General features: G+C 36.0%; 1 protein-coding gene across 1 annotated transcript in view; it reads left to right on the top strand.

The window, feature by feature from the left end:
• LOC136024838 (rab GDP dissociation inhibitor beta-like) overlaps positions 1-22607 on the top strand; it is a gene marked incomplete at its 5' end in the record, with an annotated part of 36979 nt that extends 14372 nt beyond the window's left edge. The window contains 1 exon segment of the mRNA XM_065700329.1: positions 22365-22607. Coding sequence (XP_065556401.1) covers positions 22365-22460 — 96 coding nt within the window. The 3' untranslated portion in view covers positions 22461-22607.
• Between the last annotated feature and the right edge of the window lie 631 nt (positions 22608-23238).

The following is a 23238-nucleotide window of genomic DNA, read 5'->3' on the forward strand; positions in this document are numbered from 1 at the left end:
GAGTCAGACCCTTTCTGCATAAATTGTAACTGTAAGGGACACATAGCCCTCCAAAAACAATCTTGCCTGGCTCACCAAAAGCGAGTCGTAATCCTTAGAACATCTGAAAAAATGAACCTACTCTACTCGGTTGTAGCTGCAAGAATCCCTTGGCAACACATCCCATCGGCCCAGTAGAAGCTAAGCAACAGTTGCTGTAGAAGATGCAAAGACAGCATCGTTTCCAAAAGAAGCAAATAATGTTCATACTCAAGGTTCTAGTCAGTCCCCCATCCCTTACCTAAGTTTACTTCAACATCCTGCTCTCCAAAAGACTCATCTAAAAGTAGCCAAGAATGGCAAAGGCTTGCAACTTATCTCCCAGTCAGTCACTTAATTGAGGTTAGTAATGAAGCCGAGGAAACCAAAAATATTCTCAAGAAGAAGGCTATCACTAAACTCCTAGGTGATGACATCTTACAAACAGCTATACCTCAATTATCCTCCATGAAAAAGGACATAAATTCCACATCAAAGCTAGTTAAGCCTGTAGACTCAACTGCAAATCAAATTAATACTGGCTCTGACAATGCCACAACCCCCAAGACGGTAGTCGGTGCCACTGCCCTAGTCAAAGGCGAGAGATCTAAGAAAAAAACGTCAAATTTTCCATCCCAGTCCAAAATTACCACCAATGATATTTCATCGGCTGAAGAAGATTTCCAATATTCTAGTCAAGGAGATGATGAAACTCAGACCACAATGGATATTTAAATGTGTACCATACAAGATTTTAAGTTTCTCACAAATTTATCACTGTGAAATAATGTTGTTTTTAACTGTTACGATGACCAAAATAATTTGCCCACCAGCCCCTTAGCTAGCCCTGATAGCCCTTTAAACCGAATTAACTGTGAATATCTCGACACTTTTGATTTTGGGGAAAATGTGAAACCTAAGCTAATGGAAGAGACCAAACTTAATGTAATTTGCTTTAACATCAGAAGTATGCGGGATAAGTGGGCTAATTTTAAAGACTTAATTTTAATTAATGGTTACTGCCCTTTCGACGTAATTGGAATAACGGAAACGTGGCTTTTAGAAATTAATGATAATAATGAATTTCCCCTCTCTGGCTTTCAAGCAATTCATATTGAAAGAAAATTAACCAAGTCCTCTGGCGGCATTTCTCTTTACATCCGGTCAAGTCTGAAACTCACCAGGCTATTAGACTGTGAATCCTTATTCTCGCAACCTATAACTAATAGATGCCAGAGGTGCCATTTTGGCATAATCTTGGGGTGCGCATGAACTCCATCTGCCCCCCTCCCCTCGATTCACTTCGTGTCACGTAAGAAAAATGCGGGTTTTAGCAGCACATAGATCAAATATTCTAAGTAAAAGCGCATTTTCAGCACCTGTGAAGGTGGAACTCAGCCACACTGACCTCTAAGATTAATTATAACAACGAAGAATACAATCAACGAGGTTAAGTCATTAAACTGAAAGTGGAAAATTCAACCAGACTACAGGCTGGCATTCCTCAGCGAGAAACTTTCTTATTTAAGTAAACAATACGTCGGTGAAAGTAATCTTCATTGCTATGTAACCAAAATTACAAGATTGTAACCGAAATCTCGGTTTTCCTTCAGCAGAAATCTTCTAGATCAAATATATTTACAAAAAGGAAAAACATAACAAGATAAATAAATATTACAACACTCAAGGTAACAAGGGGAATCGCCGAGATTTCATTTTTGCAAAATCATCAACAAGCTGGTCGTAGTCCAAATTTTTTACTAAGTCCATATTAGTTATGCGCCATTGTAGTTGTGTCCCTGTGTCCCACTTGTGAATATAGATATATATATATATATATATATATATATATATATATATATATATATATATATATATATATATATATATATATATATATATTTGACTACGTAGAACTTGCGAATATACAACATTCTTGGCTGTCCCATTGTCTGTGCATATAAATGGACTTCATTTTTTCTAATTGTTTGGAATTAACCCTTCCCCGCCTACTCCCTAAAGAGAGTGGATACGTTCCGGTTATGTCAATCACGTATCTAGGACTTGTGCTTATTTTTCCCACCAAGTTTCATCCCAATCCCTCCACTCTAAGAGTTTTCCAAGATTTTAGGTCTCCCCCCAACTTCTCCCAATCTCACCGGACCCGGTCGGGATTTAAAATAAGAGCTCTGAGACGCTATATCCTTCCAAACATCAAATTTCATTAAGATCTGATCACCCGTTCGTAACTTAAAAATGCCTCATTTTTTCTAATTTTTCCGTAAACACCCCCACTCCCTCTCCCAGATGTTCGAATCGGGGAAAATACAATTTCTAATTTAATCTGGTCTGGTTCCTAATACGCCTGGCAAATTTCATCGTCCTAGCTGACCTGGAAGTGCCTAAGGTAGCGAATTTGCGATCGCTATATGTCACTTGGTAGATACCAAGTGCCATAAAAACGCAGAAAATCCTTTTCCGCCCAAATTCAGCTCTTTTAGTCCGCGAGACTGTGAGTGGCACAGAAAATTGAAACCCAAACGAACAGTAACACAAACTTGAACTTACTCGCTGAACCGGTTCACATGGTGACGGTTTTTGTTTCTTAATCCATCTACTCAGAGAAGACTGATTTTCTGCCTCTTTCTCCTTCTTCAAGGCTGCCAATTTACGCTTTGAGCTCCTGACAAACTCATGATAACAAAAAAAATAAGATATTGAATCAACAAGATCACAAACGACGAGGACAGAAACAGAATAAGAACAGACTCGAGTAATTGAAAACGGTAACTTATATTCAATAAAACAAGGAAACAAACATTGAAACATTTGCCAGGAACTGAGCTACTTTGATCTTTCAACTTAGAGGAATTACTGCAAATATTTAAAATCTATAATATTAACATAATTATCTAGGATACGGTCATTTGACAGAACTTGAGAACTTAATTATGTATCTAACCTACTTTCAAAGTTTACAATGGTTAATAGCAAATAGCGTAATTATTATGGCCGACAAAGGGCCCTTTGTGGTGGATGCTTGGGCCCCCTGGAAAACCAGGGGTGGGCATTTGCCCCCCCTCCCCCCCCCCCCAAATGGCGCCTCTGATAGATGCATTTATTCAATAATCGTAGACACAAGTGTTGAGGAGAATTCTTTTATTTTTTCATTATTTTATAAACCCCCCTCATTTCCGACCCCTTTCTTTTGTAATCTGTTTGATGATTTTTCTAGTTTTATTAATTTACCACAAAAGAAGGCAATAGTTTTTGGGGACTTCAATTGTAATTTACTAAATGTTACCGATAATAATGATCGTGGTTTACCGATAAAACCACGAGACCGAGGGAATATAAATGACGACCGGGAACCTCAAAGATAAATTACAGACTGGGACACCCGGACACAAATCACGACCGGGACACAGGGATTATAAATGACGACCGGGACACAGGGACACAACTACAACGGGGACGCCGGGGGCACAGGTGGGATATATAAATGACGGCCGGGACACAGGGATTATTCGAATAGAAATTACAGACCGGAACACCAGGACACAAATGACGACCGGGACACAGGGAATATAAATGACGACCGGGACACTCAAAGAGAAATTACAAACTGGGACACCGGGACACAAATGACGACCGGGACACAGGGAATATAAATGACCCCCGGGACACAGGGAATATAAATGACCTCCGGGACACAGGGACACATTAGAATAATGAGGTATAGATCTGAATACGGATTGTTTTTCCCATGGACAATTATATGTTGCATTTTCAAGAGTCAGTAAACCTGACAATCTATTTATATGCACAGACAATGGTACAACGAAGAATGTTGTATATTCGCATGTTTTACGTAGTTAAAAACATATATTTATATCTGTCTCTATTCACAGGTGGGACACAACTACAATGGCGCGTAACTAATATGGCGCGTAACGACTTACGCGCCCTACCAACTAGGTGTTGGGGTGGCGCGAAGCGCCACCCTAACAGCTAGTATATATATATATATAGATATATCCCCCTGTGCCCCCCGGCGTCCTCGTTGTAGTTGTGTCCCTGTGTCCCGGTCGTCATTTATATTCCCTGTGTCCCGGTCGTCATTTGTGTCCCGGTGTCCCGGTCTGTATATACATTCGTTTTTGAATTGGTATATGATGAAATAAATTTTTTGTTTTTTTCCTTTTTTTCTTTTTAGTTTTTTTTTTGGTTTTTACCTTTTTTTAGTTTTTTTTAAGTTTTTTTTTTTTTTTTTTTTTAAGTTTTTTTTGTAGTTTGTAGTTTTTTGCAATCCTGTTTTCTTGCTGTTCTTGTGATTCCTCGGTACGCTTTCTTTTCTTACTTTCTCTATCAGCGGCAAGTTTTTTGGCATAGACTCTTTGAGCAGCTTCCTCGGCTGTTGCCATTGTAGGTTCTTCAGTCATTTTACGATTAAATATTTTTCCGTCCACGATCTTCAGTTAAAGATTTGTCTTTGAACGATTTTTTAGAATACCTTTAATGACGTCATCGTCATGACAAACATGACGACAACTAACTTCATGACGAAATGATGACATGACGTCACTCGACAGACATAACACACAAACAACTTATTTATATATATACTAGCTGTTGGGGTGGCGCTTCGCGCCACCCCAACACCTAGTTGGTGGGGGCGCTTCGCGCCCCCCCAAGCCCCCCCGCGCGCGTAAGTCGTTACGTGCCATATTAGTTACGCGCCATTGTATTTGTGTCCCTATGTCCCACCTGTGAATATAGATATATATATATATATATATATATATATATATATATATATATATATATATATATATATATGTGTTTTTAACTACGTAAAACTTGCGAATATACAACATTCTTTGCTGTCCAATTGTCTGTGCATATAAATAGATTGTCAGGTTTACCGACTCTTGAACATGCAACATATAATGGTCCATGGGAAAACAATCCGTATTCAGATCTATACCTCATGATTCTAATGATGGCCCTTGAGCTTTGTTGATGGTGATTGCTAATCGACCGTTCCCTGTGTCGCCGTCGTCATTTATATATCCCCCTGTGCCCCCCAGCGTCCCCTTTGTAGTTGTGTCCCTGTGTCCCGATCGTCATTTATATTCCCTTTGTCCCGGTCGTCATTTGTGTCCCGGTGTCCCAGTCTGTGATTTCTCTTTGAGTGTTTCCCGGGCATCATTTATATTCCTTGTGTCCCGGTGTCCCGGTCGTCATTTATATCCCCCGGCGTCCCCGTTGTAGTTGTGTCCCTATGTCCCGGTCGTCATTTATATTCCCTGTGTCCCGGTCGTCATTTGTATCTCGGTGTCCCGGTCTGTATATACATTCGTTTTTTTAGTTTTGTTTTTCTCCTTTATTTTTCATTTTTTTTCCTTTTTTATTTTTTTTTTTTTTTTAGTTTTTTCAGTTTTTTAGCTTTTTTAGTTTTTTTATTAGTTTTTAGGTTTTTTTTTTCTTTTTAGTTTTTTTGTAGTTTTTATCTTTTTTTTAGTTTTTTTAGTTTTTTTCTACTTATGTCCTGGTCGTCATTTATACTCCCTGTGTCCCGGTCGTCATTTGTGTCCCGGTGCTTTGTTGATGGTGATTGCTAATCGAACATTCCTTTTGTCCCGGTCGCTTTCTCTTTGAGTGTAATTTCGTCAGGTGAAAACATGACGTCAGTCAACACACAAACATGACGTCACCCGAAAGACAGACCCACACACACACAGACAACTTATTTATATATATATATATATATATATATATATATATATAATTATATATATATATATATATATATATATATATATATATATATATATATATATATATATATATATATATATATATATATATATATCATGAAAAGAGAAATCACCAATGCTACAGCACAAACACAAAAAAAAAAAAAAAAAAAAAAAAGAGAGACAGAAGGAGAAAAGGAAGACTGTTTTCCTAAATTAGTGATTAATATAGACCAGCACTTGAATGAGGCCTTAACCCTACTCATCCATACAATCACATAGGTCAAACAGCATAGCCACACACAATCAACCATAAAGAATAATCCATGGACAGGCAGTCATGTCGTCAATAAGTATAAGTCGTCATTTACCAAACAATAGAAAAAATGATATAGACAAATAATTCAGAGGCAACACCAAAATGAAACTAAACTGAAAAGCAAACTGAAACTAAAAATGTAGAAACTGGAATTGCATAAATATTTCTATATATTTTGACAATAGATTAAAGTAATTCGAAAACCTTATAACAGATATTTATAATTTGAGGTTTATTGTAAATTGTTGAGTGTTAGCATGCTTGGCACGTAAAATTTTTTCTAACAGTCAATGTTAGAATAAACACTGACAAATTGAAAAACATTGAAAAAGATAGAATGTTACCAAAAAGCAAAACCAGGCTTGGGGTTCAAAGAGAAAGGGCCAGATTAAGAATGTGCAATTTAAGCCAACGAAGGCGTGTCGAGGAACTACCAGAGCAACGCGAAACCAGACTTGCTTCTGAAACAGAAAGTAAAAAAAGAAGGCGTGGCGAGGAATCACAAGAACAGCAAGAAAACAGGCTTGCGGCTGATAGAGAAAGTAAGAAAAGAAAGCGTGCCGAGGAATCACAAGAGCAACCTGAAAATTATCGCCTGGCATTCAGGTGCAGCCCAGTCGATGATTATAGTAGATGTGTTCAAATCGGGACTATGTCTAAAATTTGTCCCTATTGCAAGGCCTTGAAATTCAATGGTGAAACAATGGGAATGTGTTGCGCCTCAGGAAAAGTGAAGCCTCCTCTATTGGCTGCACCACCAGACCCATTGAAAACTTTGCTTACTGGTACTACGTCAGAATCTAAGCGTTTTTTATCACAGATCAGAAAATATAACTCGTGTTTCCAAATGACGTCGTTTGGTGCCCAAATCGAAAATCAAGATAAATTTATGCCTACTTTCAAAGTAAAAGGGCAAATTTATCATAAAGCAGGGTCCCTTCTACCATTCTCAGGCGAGAATCATAAATTTTTACAATTGTACTTCATCAGTGATAGAAATTCTGAATTGAATGCACGTTGCGAAATTTCTCCCAACGTTGAAAGGAAAATCGTTTCCTATCTTTTCCACGAAAATAATATTTTAGTGCGTCTGTTCAAAACAGCCATCGATTTTATGCCTACTGATACGCATAAAATTGTTATTTTCGCTGACAAAACGCCTCCTGACCAACATGTGCGTAGATACAATGCTCCAACTATCGACGAAGTGGCAATCGTTATGGTCGGTGATCAGTTTTTACCTCGAGATATTATTCTTCATAAGCGAAACGCTCAGTTGGTAAGAATTGCTGAAACTCATCGATGCTACGATGCCCTACTATATCCTATCATTTTTTGGGATGGAGCCGACGGCTATCACTTTAATATTAAATTGATGAATCCAGCCACTAACAAAGAAATGAATAAGAAATGCAGTGCAATGCATTATTGTTCCTATAGACTAATGATTCGGCAGGATGAAGAAAATTATATTTTAAAATGCCGTCAATTGTTTCACCAATATGTCGTTGATATGCATGCAAAAATTGAATCAGAACGTTTGCTATATATCCGCCTGAATCAGACCAAGCTCCGCTCTGAACAATACATTCATTTGCGAGATGCAGTTGTAAATGACGGTAATACCACAAACGTTGGAAGATTAACGATTTTACCTTCGTCATATGCTGGCAGTCTCCGTCATATGCATGAATATGCTCAAGATGCTATTGCGTATGTTCGTCTCTATGGTCGTCCAGATTTATTTATTACATTTACATGTAATCAATCTTGGGACGAGATACAGCAGCTTTTACTTCAAGGACAATCGGCGGTTCATAGGCATGACATTACGGCCCGTGTCTTCCGGCAAAAGTTGAAATCACTGATAAACTACATAGTAAAACTTGAAGTGTTTGGGTCAGTGCGATGCTGGATGTACTCAGTGGAATGGCAAAAACGAGGTTTGCCACACGCACATATACTAATCTGGCTACATAATAAAATTACGTCTAACGAAATTGATGATTTGATTTCCGCTGAAATACCTGATGAAAATATCGATAAGGGGTTATTATGATATTGTTGTAAAAAATATGATACATAGACCTTGCGGTGCACTGAACAAAAATTCACCATGTATGGCAAAAGGAAGGTGCACAAAGTAATATCCTCGACTTTTAGTATCCAACACAATTACTGGCAATGATGGTTACCCACAATATAGAAGAAGATCTACTGAAGATGGCGGTAAAACAGCAATAATAAAGAAGCGTAACGGTACCACTATCGAAGTAGATAACCAGTGGGTTGTTCCATATTCCCCATTATTATCAAAAACATTTAATGCACACATAAACGTTGAATACTGTGACTCCGTAAAGGCAATCAAATACATATGTAAATACGTCAACAAAGGCAGTGACATGGCAGTTTTTGGCTTGCAGTCCGAAATCAAAGATATCGACGAAATCGTACAATATCAGGCTGGAAGATACATAAGCAGTAATGAAGCGGCTTGGCAAATTCTTTCATTTCCGATACATGAACGGAGTCCAGCTGTTGTTCACTTAGCGGTACATTTACAGAATGGTCAACGTGTTTATTTCTCAGACACCAACGTGCAACAAAGAGCCCTGAATCCACCGGATACAAAGTTAACTGCTTTCTTTTCGCTATGGAAATATGAGTCTTTTGCAAAAAAGCTGCTGTATACTGAAGTGCCTTCGTATTACACGTGGAACAATAAAAATAAAGTATTTGAACGTCGAAAACAGGGTAAGTTAGTCGACGGCCAACCTACCATCTTCAATGATACCACGATAGGAAGACTCTACACCGTTCACCCCAATCAGCATGAATGCTACTTTCTACGCCTGCTTTTGGTGAATGTACCCGGTCCGACGTCCTTTGAGTATTTGAGAACTGTAAACGGTACTATACATGACACTTACCGTATTGCATGCCAAGCTCTGAATTTATTGGAGAATTACCAACACTGGGATAACTGCATCAATGACGCGTGCGAAACGTCAACTCCAAGTCAAATTCGTGCATTGTTTGGCATCATACTAACAACTTGCTCTCCATCAGCTCCTAAAGAGTTATGGGGAAAATATAAATCAAAAATGTCCGAAGATATACTCCATCGAAAACGGTTAGAGACGTCAGATATGACTTTTGATTTTAAATCAGAAATTTATAACTACACTTTAGTTATTATAGAAGATTTGTGCGTATGTATGGCAAACGAACCTCTTCAGGATTTGGGAATGCCTTAAACTAATCGTACCGCTGCTGTTTCGATATGTATAGAATTGGATCGTGAACAAAGTTACAGTACGAGTGATCTATTGTCGTATGTACAAAATAACAATTCCAAGTTAATGTCGGAACAAAAAGACATTATGATACGATAATGCATTGTGTCGATAACAACGTTGGAGAAATGTTGTTTTTGGATGCGCCAGGAGGTACTGGTAAAACGTTTGTGATAAAACTGATTCTGGCATCAATTCGATCAAAAAATGATATAGCGTTGGCAATTGCGTCGTCCGGAATAGCCGCAACGTTGCTGCCTGGTGGAAGAACTGCTCATTCCGCTTTGAAATTGCCTCTGAATTTCCATTCTACAGAAACTCCCACGTGCAATATTTCCCAATCATCTGGGATGGGTAAAGTATTGCAGCAATGCAAACTTATTATTTGGGACGAGTGCACAATGCCACACAAAAAATCGCTCGAGGCTCTGGATCAATGTTTGAAAGATTTGCGAGGGAATTCGAAACCCTTTGGCAGCACATTAATATTGCTTGCGGGAGATTTCAGGCAAACATTACCTATAATACCTAGATCAACCCCTGCAGACGAAATGAATGCTTGCCTGAAAAATTCTAATTTATGGGCACACGTAAAAACATTAAAATTAACTACAAATATGCGTGTCCGATTGCAAAACGATGACTCTGGTCAAACATTTTCAGATCAATTACTGGCAATTGGAAACGGAAAGCTTCCAGTAGACTCAATTTCAGGACGTATACAACTACCTGCTGAATTCTGTAATTTAGTGACGTCCAAAAATGAATTGATTGAAAAAGTATTTCCGAATATTCTAAACAATTATAAAAATAATAAATGGCTAAGTGAAAGAGCGATTCTCGCACCCAAAAATATAGACGTCCACGAAATCAACAATATTGTTTTAACCAAGATTCGAGACCAGGCAGTCCTTTACAAGTCAGTCGACACAGTTTTGGAACCAAATGAGGCGGTTAATTATCCATCTGAATTTTTAAATTCCGTGGATCTTTCAGGGTTTCCACCACCCGTGCTACAACTAAAAATAGGCGTACCAATAATACTGTTAAGAAATATCAACCCACCAAAGCTTTGCAATGGCACGCAACTTGCTGTAAAAAAAAACAATGGAAAACGTAATAGAGGCCACAATCTTGACAGGGGCTTTTGAGGGTGAGGCTGTTCTTATTCCTGGCATTCCCATGATTCCAACGGATCTGCCTTTTCAATTTAAAAGATTGTAATTCCCAATTCGATTAGCATTTGCAATCACCATCAACAAAGCTCAAGGTCAATCATTAGAAAAATGTATTGATCTTAATACTGATTGTTTTTCCCATGGGCAATTGTACGTTGCATGTTCGAGGGTCGGTAAACCTGACAATCTATTTATATGCAGCGACAGTTGGACAACGAAGAATGTTGTATATTTGCAAGTTTTGTAAAAAGAGCGTTTTTACAAAACTATATATATATATATATATATATATATATATATATATATATATATATATATATATATATATATATATATATATATGTATATATATATATATATATATATATATATATATATATATATATATATATATATATATATATATATATATATATACTAGCTGTTGGGGTGGCGCTTCGCGCCGCCTCAACACCTAGTTGGTGGGGGTGCTTCGCGCCCCCCAAGCCCCCCGCGCGCGTAAGTCGTTACGTGCAACATTAGTTACGCGCCATTGTAGTTGTGTCCCTGTGTCCCACCTGTGAATATAGATAGATATAAATATGTTATTAACTACGTAAAACTTGCGAATACACAACATACTTCGCTGTCCCATTGTCTGTGCATATAAATAGATTGTCGGGTTTACCGACTCTTGAACATGCAGTATATAATTGTCCATGGGAAAAACAATCCGTATTCAGATCTATACCTTATTATTCTAATGATTGCCCTTGAGCTTTGTTGATGGTGATTGCTAATCGAACATTCCCTGTGTCCCTGTTGTCATTTATACATCCCCCTGTGCCCCCCGGCGTCCCCGTTGTAGTTGTGTCCCTGTGTCCCGGTCGTCATTTATATTCCCTGTGTCCCGGTCGTCATGTGTGTCCCGGTGTTTTTTTAAGTTTTTTTCTTTTTAGGTTTTTCTTTTTTTTAGCTTTTTTGGCGCCATATTAGTTACGTGCCATTGTAGTTTTGTCCCTGTGTCCCACCTGTGAATATAGATAGATATATATATGTTTGTAAAACTTGCGAATATACAATATTCTTCGCTGTCCCATTGTCTGTGCATATAATATCCCCCCTGTGCCCCCTGGCGTCCCCGTTGTAGTTGTGTCCCTGTGTCCCGGTCGTCATTTATATTCCCTGTGTCCCGGTCCTTATTTGTGTCCCGGTGTCCCAGTCTGTAATTTCTCTTTGAGTGTCCCGGTCGTCATTTGTGTCCCGTTGTCCCAGTCTGTAATTTCTTCAGTCGAAAAACATGACGTTAGTCGACAAACAACTTCATGACGACATACAGCTCAATCCCTACAATGACGTCAGTCGACAAACATGACATCAGTCGACAAACATGACATCAGTCGACACACAAACATGACGTCAGTCAACAGACACACACAAACAACTTATTTTTATATAGATAGATATATATATAGAAGATTTATATTTATAAAAATTAAATTCCCTGTGTCCCGGTCGTCATTTGTGTCCTGGTGTCCCAGTCTGTAATTTCTCTTTGAGTGTCCCGGTCGTCATTTATATTCCCTGTGTCCCTGTGTCCCGGTCGTCATTTGTCTCCCGGTGTCCCGGTCTGTATATACATTCGTTTTTGAATTAGTATATGATGAAATAAATTTTGTTTTTTTCCTTTTTTTTCTTTTTAGTTTTATTTTTGGTTTTTACCTTTTTTTTTTAGCTTTTTTAGGTTTTTTTCTTTTTTCTTTTTAGTTTTTTCTGTAGTTTTTACCTTTTTTTCATATATATATATATATATATATATATATATATATATATATATATATATATATATATATATATATATACTAGCTGTTGGGGTGGTGCTTCGTGCCACCCCAACACCTAGTTGGTGGGGGCACTTTGCGCCCCCCCCCCCAAGCCCCCCCGCGCGCGTAAGTCGTTACGCGCCATATTAGTCACGCGCCATTGTAGTTGTGTCCCAGTGTCCCACCTGTGAATATAGATATATATATATATATATATATATATACATATATATATATATATATATATATATATATATATATATATATATATATATATATATATATATATAGATATATATATATATATATATATATATTACGTTTAACTACGTAAAACTTGCGAATATACATACCTCTTTATTCTAATGATTGCCCTTGAGCTTTGTTGATGGTGATTGCTAATCGAACATTCCCTGTGTCCCCGTCGTCATTTATATATCCCCCTGAGCCCCCGGCGTCCCCGTTGTAGTTGTATCCCTGTTTCACGGTCGTCATTTATATTCTCTGTGTCCCGGTCGTCATTTGTGTCCCCTTGTCCCAGTCTGTAATTTATCTTTGAGTGTCCCGGTCGTCATTTATATTCCCTGTGTCCCGGTGTCCCAGTCGTCATTTATATATCCCTCTGTGCCCCCGGCGTCACCGTTGTAGTTGTGTCCCGGTTGTCATTTATATTCCCTGTGTCCCGGTCGTCATTTGTGTCCCGGTGTCCCAGTCTTTAATTTCTCTTTGAGTGTCCCGGTCGTCATATATATTCTTGTCCCGGTGTCCCGGTCTGTAATTTCATCACTTGACAAACATGACGTCAGTCGAGATACAGCTCAATCTTTATAATGACGTCACTCGACAGACATAACACACATACAACTTATATATATATATATATATATATATATATATATATATATATATTATATATATATATATATATATATATATATATATATATATATATATATATATATATATATATATATATATATATAGATAGCCGAATTTAAGATTAAACTATTCTACTTGTTTTCTCAATTGATTATTTGGTCATTGACTGTATCTTCCAATAAAATTGCCTGATTGCCTGTGTCAATAAATCCCAGCCAATCATCGAATTTTTGGCTTTACAATGAATTTTAAAGTGATATTATACAACGGGTATCAGAAGTCAGGAGATTCTTTCTCATTATACGGCCAGAAGGTTTAAATAAAATGGCAATGAACTTTATCGAGCTTTGGGACGATGGTAAAGAGTAAGACGGTTAAGCATATCAATTAGTATTAAATAAAAAGACAAAAAGTTTTTTCCAAGTGAAAGTAAGGAGAAACCATAAAACGTAAAACGAACAGAAATTGTTCCATGTATGAAAGGGGGGTTTACCCCAACCTAAACCCTCGCCCTTTACGCTGGAGTCTTAAATTTGTATACTGAATAAGTTCTGTTTGTTTTACGTTTTAATATTACTCATTGCTTTCAGTTGAACAAAATATTTTTTTTCACTTGATTTTGACCGTTTTTCAAATTACGCCGCGTAATCTCCTAAATGCTCCCCTCTTCTGCGTATAAAATTTTCTTTCGAGAATTGTCTCCGGAAGCTTTACTCCTCACGACAAAATCTCCCCGTGGAGAATTCATCCCTGCAGGAAATCCCCCTCTACCAACAATTCATTATATATCCAAGTAACAAATATTATATTGACAAAGGTGCAAATTGTATAACTTACAGTCCTTTTCCCAGCAGGTGTGAGGGGTTGTTTCATCCCCTGAGGCTCAATTCACGTTTGCTCAATCAAATAGTTATCTCAAAGGCTAATCGGATGTCCTTGGGCAGAAAGGGTGCAGCAATGGGACTAGTTGTCCTCCAGGCTTTTTGGTCACCGAAAAAAGGCATTAGAACTTTTGATTTCCCTTCCAAATGAGCCCTCTCCCGATCTTTTAGAACCAATACGATCTTTCAATACGATCACCCCTGAAAATAAACACATCCGTGATCTTTCCTCTGTTGAAAAAAATACACTTGTAGATAGGAGTTGTCTGATAGCTATCTGATATATAGAGTCTTATGGTGTGATTTGCATTCAGAACTCTTGACTTTCGGAGGGTGTTCCCCCTTTTTTCAAAGCTGACAGTGACAGTATTACCTCTAGTGGGGGAATAAATGTATTTTAAGTTTGGTTTCATTATTGATTGTAATTTATTTTGTTTTAGTCTTGATTTCTTCTTTTATAATAATTTCTGTTTACTTTACGTTTAAATCTTCCATAAACAAAGTTTCTCTTGTGACCGATTTCAAATTCACTCTGTGCTTTTCGTGGAGATAGTCTCTTTAAATATAATTTTTTCCTGAATTTACACCGAATCTAATTTCTAATATAATTTTATTATCAATTCTTTCATTAAATATTCCCGCTGAGTCAAATTTTGGCAACTCGTCCTAATGCAACTCTTTTTTCTTTAGTGAAAAAAATATTTATTGGAAATTTAAATACAGTTTTAAGATGCAGTCAAAATGTCTCAGGTTGCCGTGTCATAAAAATAACTAAAGTAGGACAGAGGGACAGCCAAATTACGATAATATTTTTAGTAATGGCCTAAAATACAAAATGTATATTTTTGAAAAAAATGTATTAAAGCATTATAGAATTATATCCTCTGAGGGTGAGAAAGGGCAATGTGTTCATAAGCTCACAGTAGGCTATACAAAAGTCAAAAAATAAGATACTGGTATTTTTTAAATTGAAGGCTGTCGCCTGAGTGAAGGAAGAGTTCACAGCCTGGAATATTGCAGAAGTTTCTGATGGCCAAGAGCCAGTGGAAACCTTATAGCAAATTATTTAGCAACTATTCAGGGAGCGTGACGAATGACCGGCATAAAAAAGGAAAAAATAGCTTATACTCTTTTGGGAGGACCAAAGAACAAATATTTTGCCTCCTTCCCTCCAACACAAAATTTAGACTAAAAAAATCAAAGTTTCATAAAAGTTTCAAATAGATCCCCCAAAACTAGTCAATCATTTTGGCGCATTGCCATCACACCTTATTCTTCTCCATATCCCTAACAAAAATAGATAAACACACTTTTCCTCAAAGCCTTAACTCGATACCCCAGCCGTGAAACAAGGGGGGTTCACTTAACAAACTACATATACAAGTCGTCACTTTTTTAGTGAAACCTACTGAGGGTATAATAAAAATAATATCTTAACTTAAGGGTTCAGTTATCCGCTATAAAACTATCCACGACTGTTTATGTGATCTACAGATTAGAGAATGACTCTATCTATGAAAGTTGTCGACATAACAAATTATACAGGTAAGAGATACCTGAAAGAGTAGACATACCTTTTCTGACACTTTTTAAAGCGGATTTGAGTATTTAACAAAAATTGTTCTGTCATTCAAATGTTTTCAACTAATTATTTGGGCTCCCTTTTTTTCAAATTCCCAAAAAATAACATGTTAAACTTATATAATGAGAAAACTGTTGTTTACACAGCATAAAAACAAAGTTTGATAATTTTTAAAATGAAACAGTTTGTGATACCTTGGATGTGAAGTAAGATTTGTTTTGTGAGGAAGCGACGGTAATAAAAGGATCCAAAAATAATAAGGCTCCAGGTGCTGATAGTGTGGAAAATGAGTTTCTTAAATATGGTGGCTCCGAGGAAAGAAATAGGTTATTGAAGATTATGATGCAGCAAAAGCTGCGACAAAAAGAAATTATTCCGTATAATAAAAGGGGCTGTCCCCTCCTCAACGTCCAACTCTTTACGCTAGAGGTTTTATTGTTTTAACAAGAGCAAAGAGCTCATATGGCACTTGTGACGAGGCTGGAAGAACCAAGAGCTCATATGACATGAGCTCTAGCATTCTAAAAATCACATAGATTGATTTAAAGGAAAATACGGGGCTAAAATACCGGTCCGGATTTAAAATAAGCGCTCTGAGACACGAGCTCCTTCTAAATATAAAAATTCATTAAGATCTGATCACCCCTTCGTATGTTAAAAAAAGTCATTTTTTTAATTTGTCCATTCCTTTCTGAACCCTCAGATGGTTGAATCGTTGACAACGACTTAAACAAGTCAATTTGCTCAGGTCTTTGACACACTTACCAATGTTTATCGTCCTAGCACGTCCAAAAGCATCAAACTCGTAAAGCACTGGACCCCCCCCCCAAAGAGACTAGATCTAGTCCGTTTACGTCAATCATGTATCTACGATATTTGCTTATTCTACCCACCAAGTTTCATCCTGATCTCTCCACTCTAAACGTTTTCCAAGATTTCCGGTTTCCCCTCAAACCCCCCCCCCCCCCCCCAATGTCACCAGACCTGTAGAAATTTAAAATAAGAGCTCAGAATCAAGAGCTAAGATATTCAGAATCTGCCTATTAGATCACTTTGTTGCGTGCAAAAGTATTTTTTATTAATTTTCTTTGATACTCAGTTACCAATTAAAAGACTCGGAATTTACCAAGCAGCTGAGTTTGTCTTATGGAAAATAGCTTTTTCATTGTTATTTTGATATTCAGTCACCAATTAAATATTCAGAATTTACAAAGTAGCTGAATTCCCTTAGTAGTCCAAAAGTACTTTTATTAAAGTCTTGGTACTCAGCCAGAAACTAAGACACTCAAAATTTACCTACTAGCTTATATTGTTCTATTCAAAAATGCCTTTTAAATAATTTTTTGATACTCAATCACCAATCAAAAGTCTTGGAGTTTACCATGTAGCTGAGTTTATTGTAGTCAAAAGTGCTTTTATAAATTTTTATGGTGTTCAGCTAGTAATAAAACACTTGGAATTTATCAACTACATAGGTTTATTGTAGTGAAAAGTGATTTATCCAATTTTTGCTCTGTCAGCAACTAAGACACTCGGAATTTGCCTACTAGCTTAGTTTGGCCTACGCAAAAGTGCTATTATTAAATTTTTGATACTCAGTCACCAGTTCAAAGACTAAGAATTTACCTATAATCTGACTTCGTTGTAGTCAAAAGTGTTTTTATTATTTTTGTTTTCGCATTCAGCCTACAACTAAAAACGCAGAATTTATCAACTCCCTCGGTTTATTTCAGTCGAAAGTGCATTCATTAGGTTTTTCGTACTCAGCCGTAACTGAGACGCTCAGATTTTACCTACTAGCTGAGTTTGTTCTATGCAAAAATATTTTTTAATGATTTTTCACACTCCGTCACCAATTCAAACACTAGAAATTTACCGAGTAGTTGAGTTTGTTGTGGTCAAAAGTGCTTTTATTTTTTATTTTGGTTCTCGGCCAGCAAGTAAACATTCGAAATTTATTAACTACCCATGTTCATTTCATTCGAAAGTGCTTTTATTAATTTTTGATACTCAGTCACCAATTAAAAGACTTAGAATTTACCAAGTAGTTGAGTTTGTTGTAGTCAAAACTGCTTTTATTAATTTTTTGGTCCTTAGCCAGCAAGAAATACACAAGGAATTTATCAACTACCTGAGTTTATTTTAGTCAAAAGTGCTTTTATTAAATTTTTGGTAATCAGTCAGCAACTTTGAAACTCAAAATTTACCTCCTAGCTGAGTTTGTCTTGTGCAAAATTGCTTTTTCATTATTATTTTGATATTTTGTTACCAATTAAATAGTCAGAATTTACACAGTAGCTGAACTCCCTCAGTTTATTGTAGTCAAAAGCCCTTTTATTAAAGTTTTGGTACTCAGCGCGAAACTTAGATTTTAGAAATTTACCCACTAGCTTACCTTGTTTTATTCAAAAGTGTTTTTTTTAATAACTTTTTTATCCTCAGTCATCAATTAAAAGACTCGGAGTTTACCAGGTAGCTATGTTTATTGTAATCAAAAATGCTTTTATAAATTTGTATTGTATTTAACTTGTAATAAAACACTCGGAATTTATCTACTACCTGAGTTTATTGTCGCCAAAAGTGTTTTTACCCAATGTTCTTGTTCTGTCAGCAACTAAGACACTCAAAATTAGCCTATTAGCTGAGTTTGGCCTACGCAAAAGTTCTATTATTAAATTTTTGATACTCAGTTACCAGTTCAAAGACTAGGAATTTACCAATAACCTGACTCTGTTGTAGTCAAAAGTGCTTTTACTATTTTTCAGAATTTATAAACTCCATCAGTTTCTTGTATTCAAAAGTGTATTTATCAAATTCTTGGTGCTCAGCCAGCAACTAAGACACTCAGATTTTACCTACTAGCTGAGTTTATTCTATTCAAACTTATCTTTATTAATTTTTATACCGAGTCGCCAATTCAGAAACTCGAAATTAACCAAGTAGTTGATTTTGTTGTAGTCAAAAGCGCTTTTACTTTTTTGTTTTGGTACTTGGCTAGCAAGTAATCATTCAGAATTTATCAGCTACCCGAGTTTATTATATTAAAAAGTGCTTTTATTAAATTTTTGATACTCAGTCAGCAGCTAAGAAACTTGGGTTTTACCTACTAACCGAGTTTGTTCTATGCAAAAGTGCGTTTTTATTAATTTTTCTGATACTCAGTTACCAATTACAAGATTTGGTAACTTATCAAGAAGTTATCAAGAAGTTAAGTTTGTTGTAGTCAAAACTGCTTTTATTAATTTTCTGGTACTCAGCCAGCAAGAAAACCACTAGGAATTTATCAACTACCTAAGTTTATTTTAGTCAAAAGACAAGCAGAATTTACCCACTACCTGAAGTTGTTGCATGTAAAAGCAGTTTTTATAGATTTTTATGCTATGTTAACGATTAAAAGACTTGGAAATTAGCAAGTAGCTAAGTTTGTTATTAAAAGTGCTTTTAATAATCATTTTGGTCCTCAGCCACCAAGTAACCAATCGAAATTTATCAACTATGTGACTTTATTGTAGTGAGTAGTGCTTCAAATGAAATTTTTGTTGTTCAGTCAGCAACTAAGACACTAAAAATTTGCCTAATAGCTGAGTTTGTTGTATGCAAAAGTGCTTTTTATCAATTTTTTATCCTCAGTCACTAATTGAAAGAGTCAAAATTTACCAGTTAGTTGAGTTTGTAGTAGTCAAAATTGCTTTTATTATTTTTTTGTTCTCGGTCAGCAACTAAAACATTCGGAATTTGTAAACTATCCCAGTTTATTGTAGGCAATTGTGCTTATATAGAGTTTTGGGTCTCAGCCAGCAACTAAGCCACTCGGAATTTACCTACTATCTAAGTTTGTTCTCTAAAAAAGTACTTTTTTATTAATTGTTTGATATTCAGTCACCAATTAATAGACTTGGAATTTACCATGTAGCTGAGATTGTTATAGTTAAAAGTGCTTTCGTTAATCTTTTTGGTATTCACATAGCAAGTAAAACATCCGGAATGTATTTACTACCCGAGTTTATTGTAGTCAAGCGTGCTTATATTTAAATTTTGATGCTCAGTCAGTAACTAAGACAATCATAATTTACCTACTACCTGAGGTTTTAGCATGCAAAAGTACTTTATTATTAATTTTTTTAACACTCAGTCACCAATTAAAAGACCTGGTAATTACCAAATAGCTAAGTTTGTTGCTATCAAAAGTGTTTTTATTAATTATTTGGTACTCAGCCACCAAGTGGCCACTCGGAGTTTGTGAACTACGTGAGTCTATTGTGGTCAAAAGTGCTTCCTATTAATTTTTTTGCTGAGTCAGCAACTAAGACACTCGGAGTTTGTCTAATAGCTGAGTTGTTTGTATGCAAAAGTGCTTTCTTATTCATTTCTTGATACTGTCACCAATTCGAAGATTCGAAACTTACCAACTAGTTGAGTTTATATAGTCAAAATTGCTTTTATTAAATTTTTGGCACTCGGCCAGCAACTAAGACACTCGGAATTTACCGAGTAGCTGGGTTTGTTTTCTACAAAAATACATTTTAATTTATGTTTTGATGCTCATTTTTGATAGTCGAAAGACTTGGAATTTACCAAGTAGTTGAGTTTATTGTAGTAAAAAAGTGCTTTTGTTACTCATTTTGGTATTCAGCTAGCAACAAAGACACTCGGGATTTATCAACTACCTAAGTTTATTGTAGTAACCAGGGCCTTTATTAAATTTTTGATGCTCAGTCAGAAATTAAGACAATCAGAATTTACCTCCTATCTGAGGGTTTTTCATGCAAAACCGCTTTTTTATAATTTTTTATGCTCAGTCACCCATTAAAAGACTTGGAAATTATCTAGTAGCTAAGTTTGTTGTTATCAAAAGTGCTTTTATCGATTATTTGGTACTCAGACACCAGATAACCACTTGGAATTTATCAACAACGTGAGTTTATTGTAGTCAAAAGAGCTTCTTACTAAAATTTTGTTCAGTCAGCAACTAAGACACTCGAAATTCACCTAATAGCTGAGTTGTTTGTATACGAAAGTGCTTATTTATTAATTTCTTAATACTCAGTCACTGATGTCAAAGAATCGAAATTTACCAAGTAGTTAAGTTTGTTGTAGTCTAAAGAGCTTTTACTATATTTTGGTACTCAGCCAGCAACCAAAACACTTGGAATTTATCAGCTCCCTCAGTTTATTGTAGTCAAAAGTGGTTTTATTTAATTTTTGGTACTCAGCCAGCAACTAAGACACTCGGAATTTACCTACTAGCTGAGTTTTTTCTCTCCAAAAGTGCTTTTTTTAATTAGTTTTTTTTTATACTCAGTCACCAATCAAGAAACTTGGAATTTACCAAGCAGCTGAGTTTATTGTAGTAAAAAGTGACTTTGTTAATCTTTTTGGATTTCAGCTAGCAAGTAAGACACTAAGAATTTATCAAATACCTGAGTTTATTGTAGACAAAAGTGCTTTTATTAAATTTAAATTTGTTTTAATTTTTCTCATTTTTTTGTGGTGGGGGTAGTTGGGGGGGTGGGGGGTCATTGGGCTGTTAGAGGTGGGATATGGATGACCATAAGTTCCCTCTAAAAGAGTGTTAATACAAGCCCTCATTCTTCCGAATATGATAATACATGTGGTTAGACAATGCCCATGTTGATATATGCTGTGAAGTAAAGTCAAATTATACATTTTAAATTCTAGTAGTTCTATTTTGAATCAAAGAAAATAGTCTACCAGAATGGTCATTCCTCTGATTATACTACGTCTACCACCCCATTTGAATTTTTATAAACCAGTTTACTAAACTGGTCATTTCTCAGATTAAGCTGATTCTAATAGACCATTTGAATCAAATTAACCGGTTTACAAAACTGGTCATTCTTCTTATTCAGTGAAGATTGATTATATGTTATTCATGTACTGACACTGACAGTTTTATTAAAGTGAGGGCCTCATGGAATATTCAAATGAGATTTACCCTCTGTAGTATCTGGTTGCTATCTGGCTGCTAGAAAAGGTTCATAACCAAATCTGGTTACTAGGTAAACCGGTAATGCAAATTATGTTCCTCCCGGCTTTTGTAAAAGAGGTTCAAATTGCCTATGGGATTGTTCCTCCTGGCTCCACAATCGCTATACTACTCTCAACTAAAGGCTTTTCTGCTTTTATAAGCCAAATTATTAAATTCGAAAGGCAAATAAACGAATACAGATCAGGTCTTTTTCCTACAACTTATACAACTTGCTATCACTCCATTCATGAGTAGTGATGGGGTCAATACTCCTGGTTATACGTCCTTCAGGATTAGGGATTAGGTTAATAGTCCTAGACGAATCTTATTGGCATAATCGAATAAGCAAAAAAAATATATGACAGTTTTACCTATCAACCAAAACCAGTCATTGGACCTTCCCTAGCAACCAGATTGTCTATACAAAAAAGAGTACTTATCTTTTTCATGGTTCCATAAGTCTCATTTTAATATAGCCATGAGGTCCTAGCAATCAGCCGTAGCAACCATATTCAATATATGGCTGGATTTTCAATGTATTTCATATTAGTAAGAAAGTGAAATTTGGAGAAAGAACAGTTTGAATATACTCTTTATCATCAGCTTTTTATTTGGCAAGACATACTAGTAAAAATGAGTGGTCTGCTTACACTTTCAGAATTTGATATTGGAGCTGGCAACAGCGGCAATGATACAAAGACACAAGTACCAAAGTAACAGTAGAAACTACAAGAGGATCTCGCATAAACCTTGAATGAGATGAGATGTATGCAAGATATGTGAAATCATTGAGCAAATTGAAATTGGAGGAGCGGTTACATTTTACAGCAAAACTTAATATAATGCATATACATAGACTTCAAGCTGCTTCAAATGCAATAGTGAAATATATTGAGGACAATAAGTTGAATCAGTAAGAGAAAAATGATTGATATATTGTTTTAATTATGTAATAAAAATGTTTCTAAATCGATAATGTTTTCTTATAGATAATTTTAGTAGTATTCCGTTCCTCTCTCTCTAGAACTAGAAAACATTACTCTATTTATCGTTCATAAGTCATTTTTATTTTGACTGTTAAAGAATCAACACAGGAAAAAATGTTCTATGCATGTCCACTATGTACTCATCAACTGGTCGTCTTTTGACAATTGTACAATTGTTGACGAGTGTGATGAAAAGTTTCGGTTGTACAATCCGTGTAAATTGCAAAGAGAATATGTAGTTCAAATTAAGGACTCTTAATTCCTATCTAGAAGAGATTTGTAACTCTAACAATAGAGGATTTCGATGCTCTAATTGTAACCAAGGTATATGTAATCAATGGGATAATATATATCCAAGTATGACTGGAAAGAACCCAAATGAGATTTTAGTCTTTTTCTAAGATACGGGTATCGTCATAGTTTTAAAATATTTTGGGAGGAAAAATCAAGTCTACGCTTCAAAAGTTAGAATAACATGATAATTTAGTTTCTACGTCATCGCTGTGAAAACAATGGCTAATCTATCTATATATATAAAAATAAGTT

Source organism: Artemia franciscana, chromosome 3 (genome assembly GCF_032884065.1).
Source record: "Artemia franciscana chromosome 3, ASM3288406v1, whole genome shotgun sequence".
Lineage (NCBI taxonomy): Eukaryota > Metazoa > Arthropoda > Branchiopoda > Anostraca > Artemiidae > Artemia > Artemia franciscana.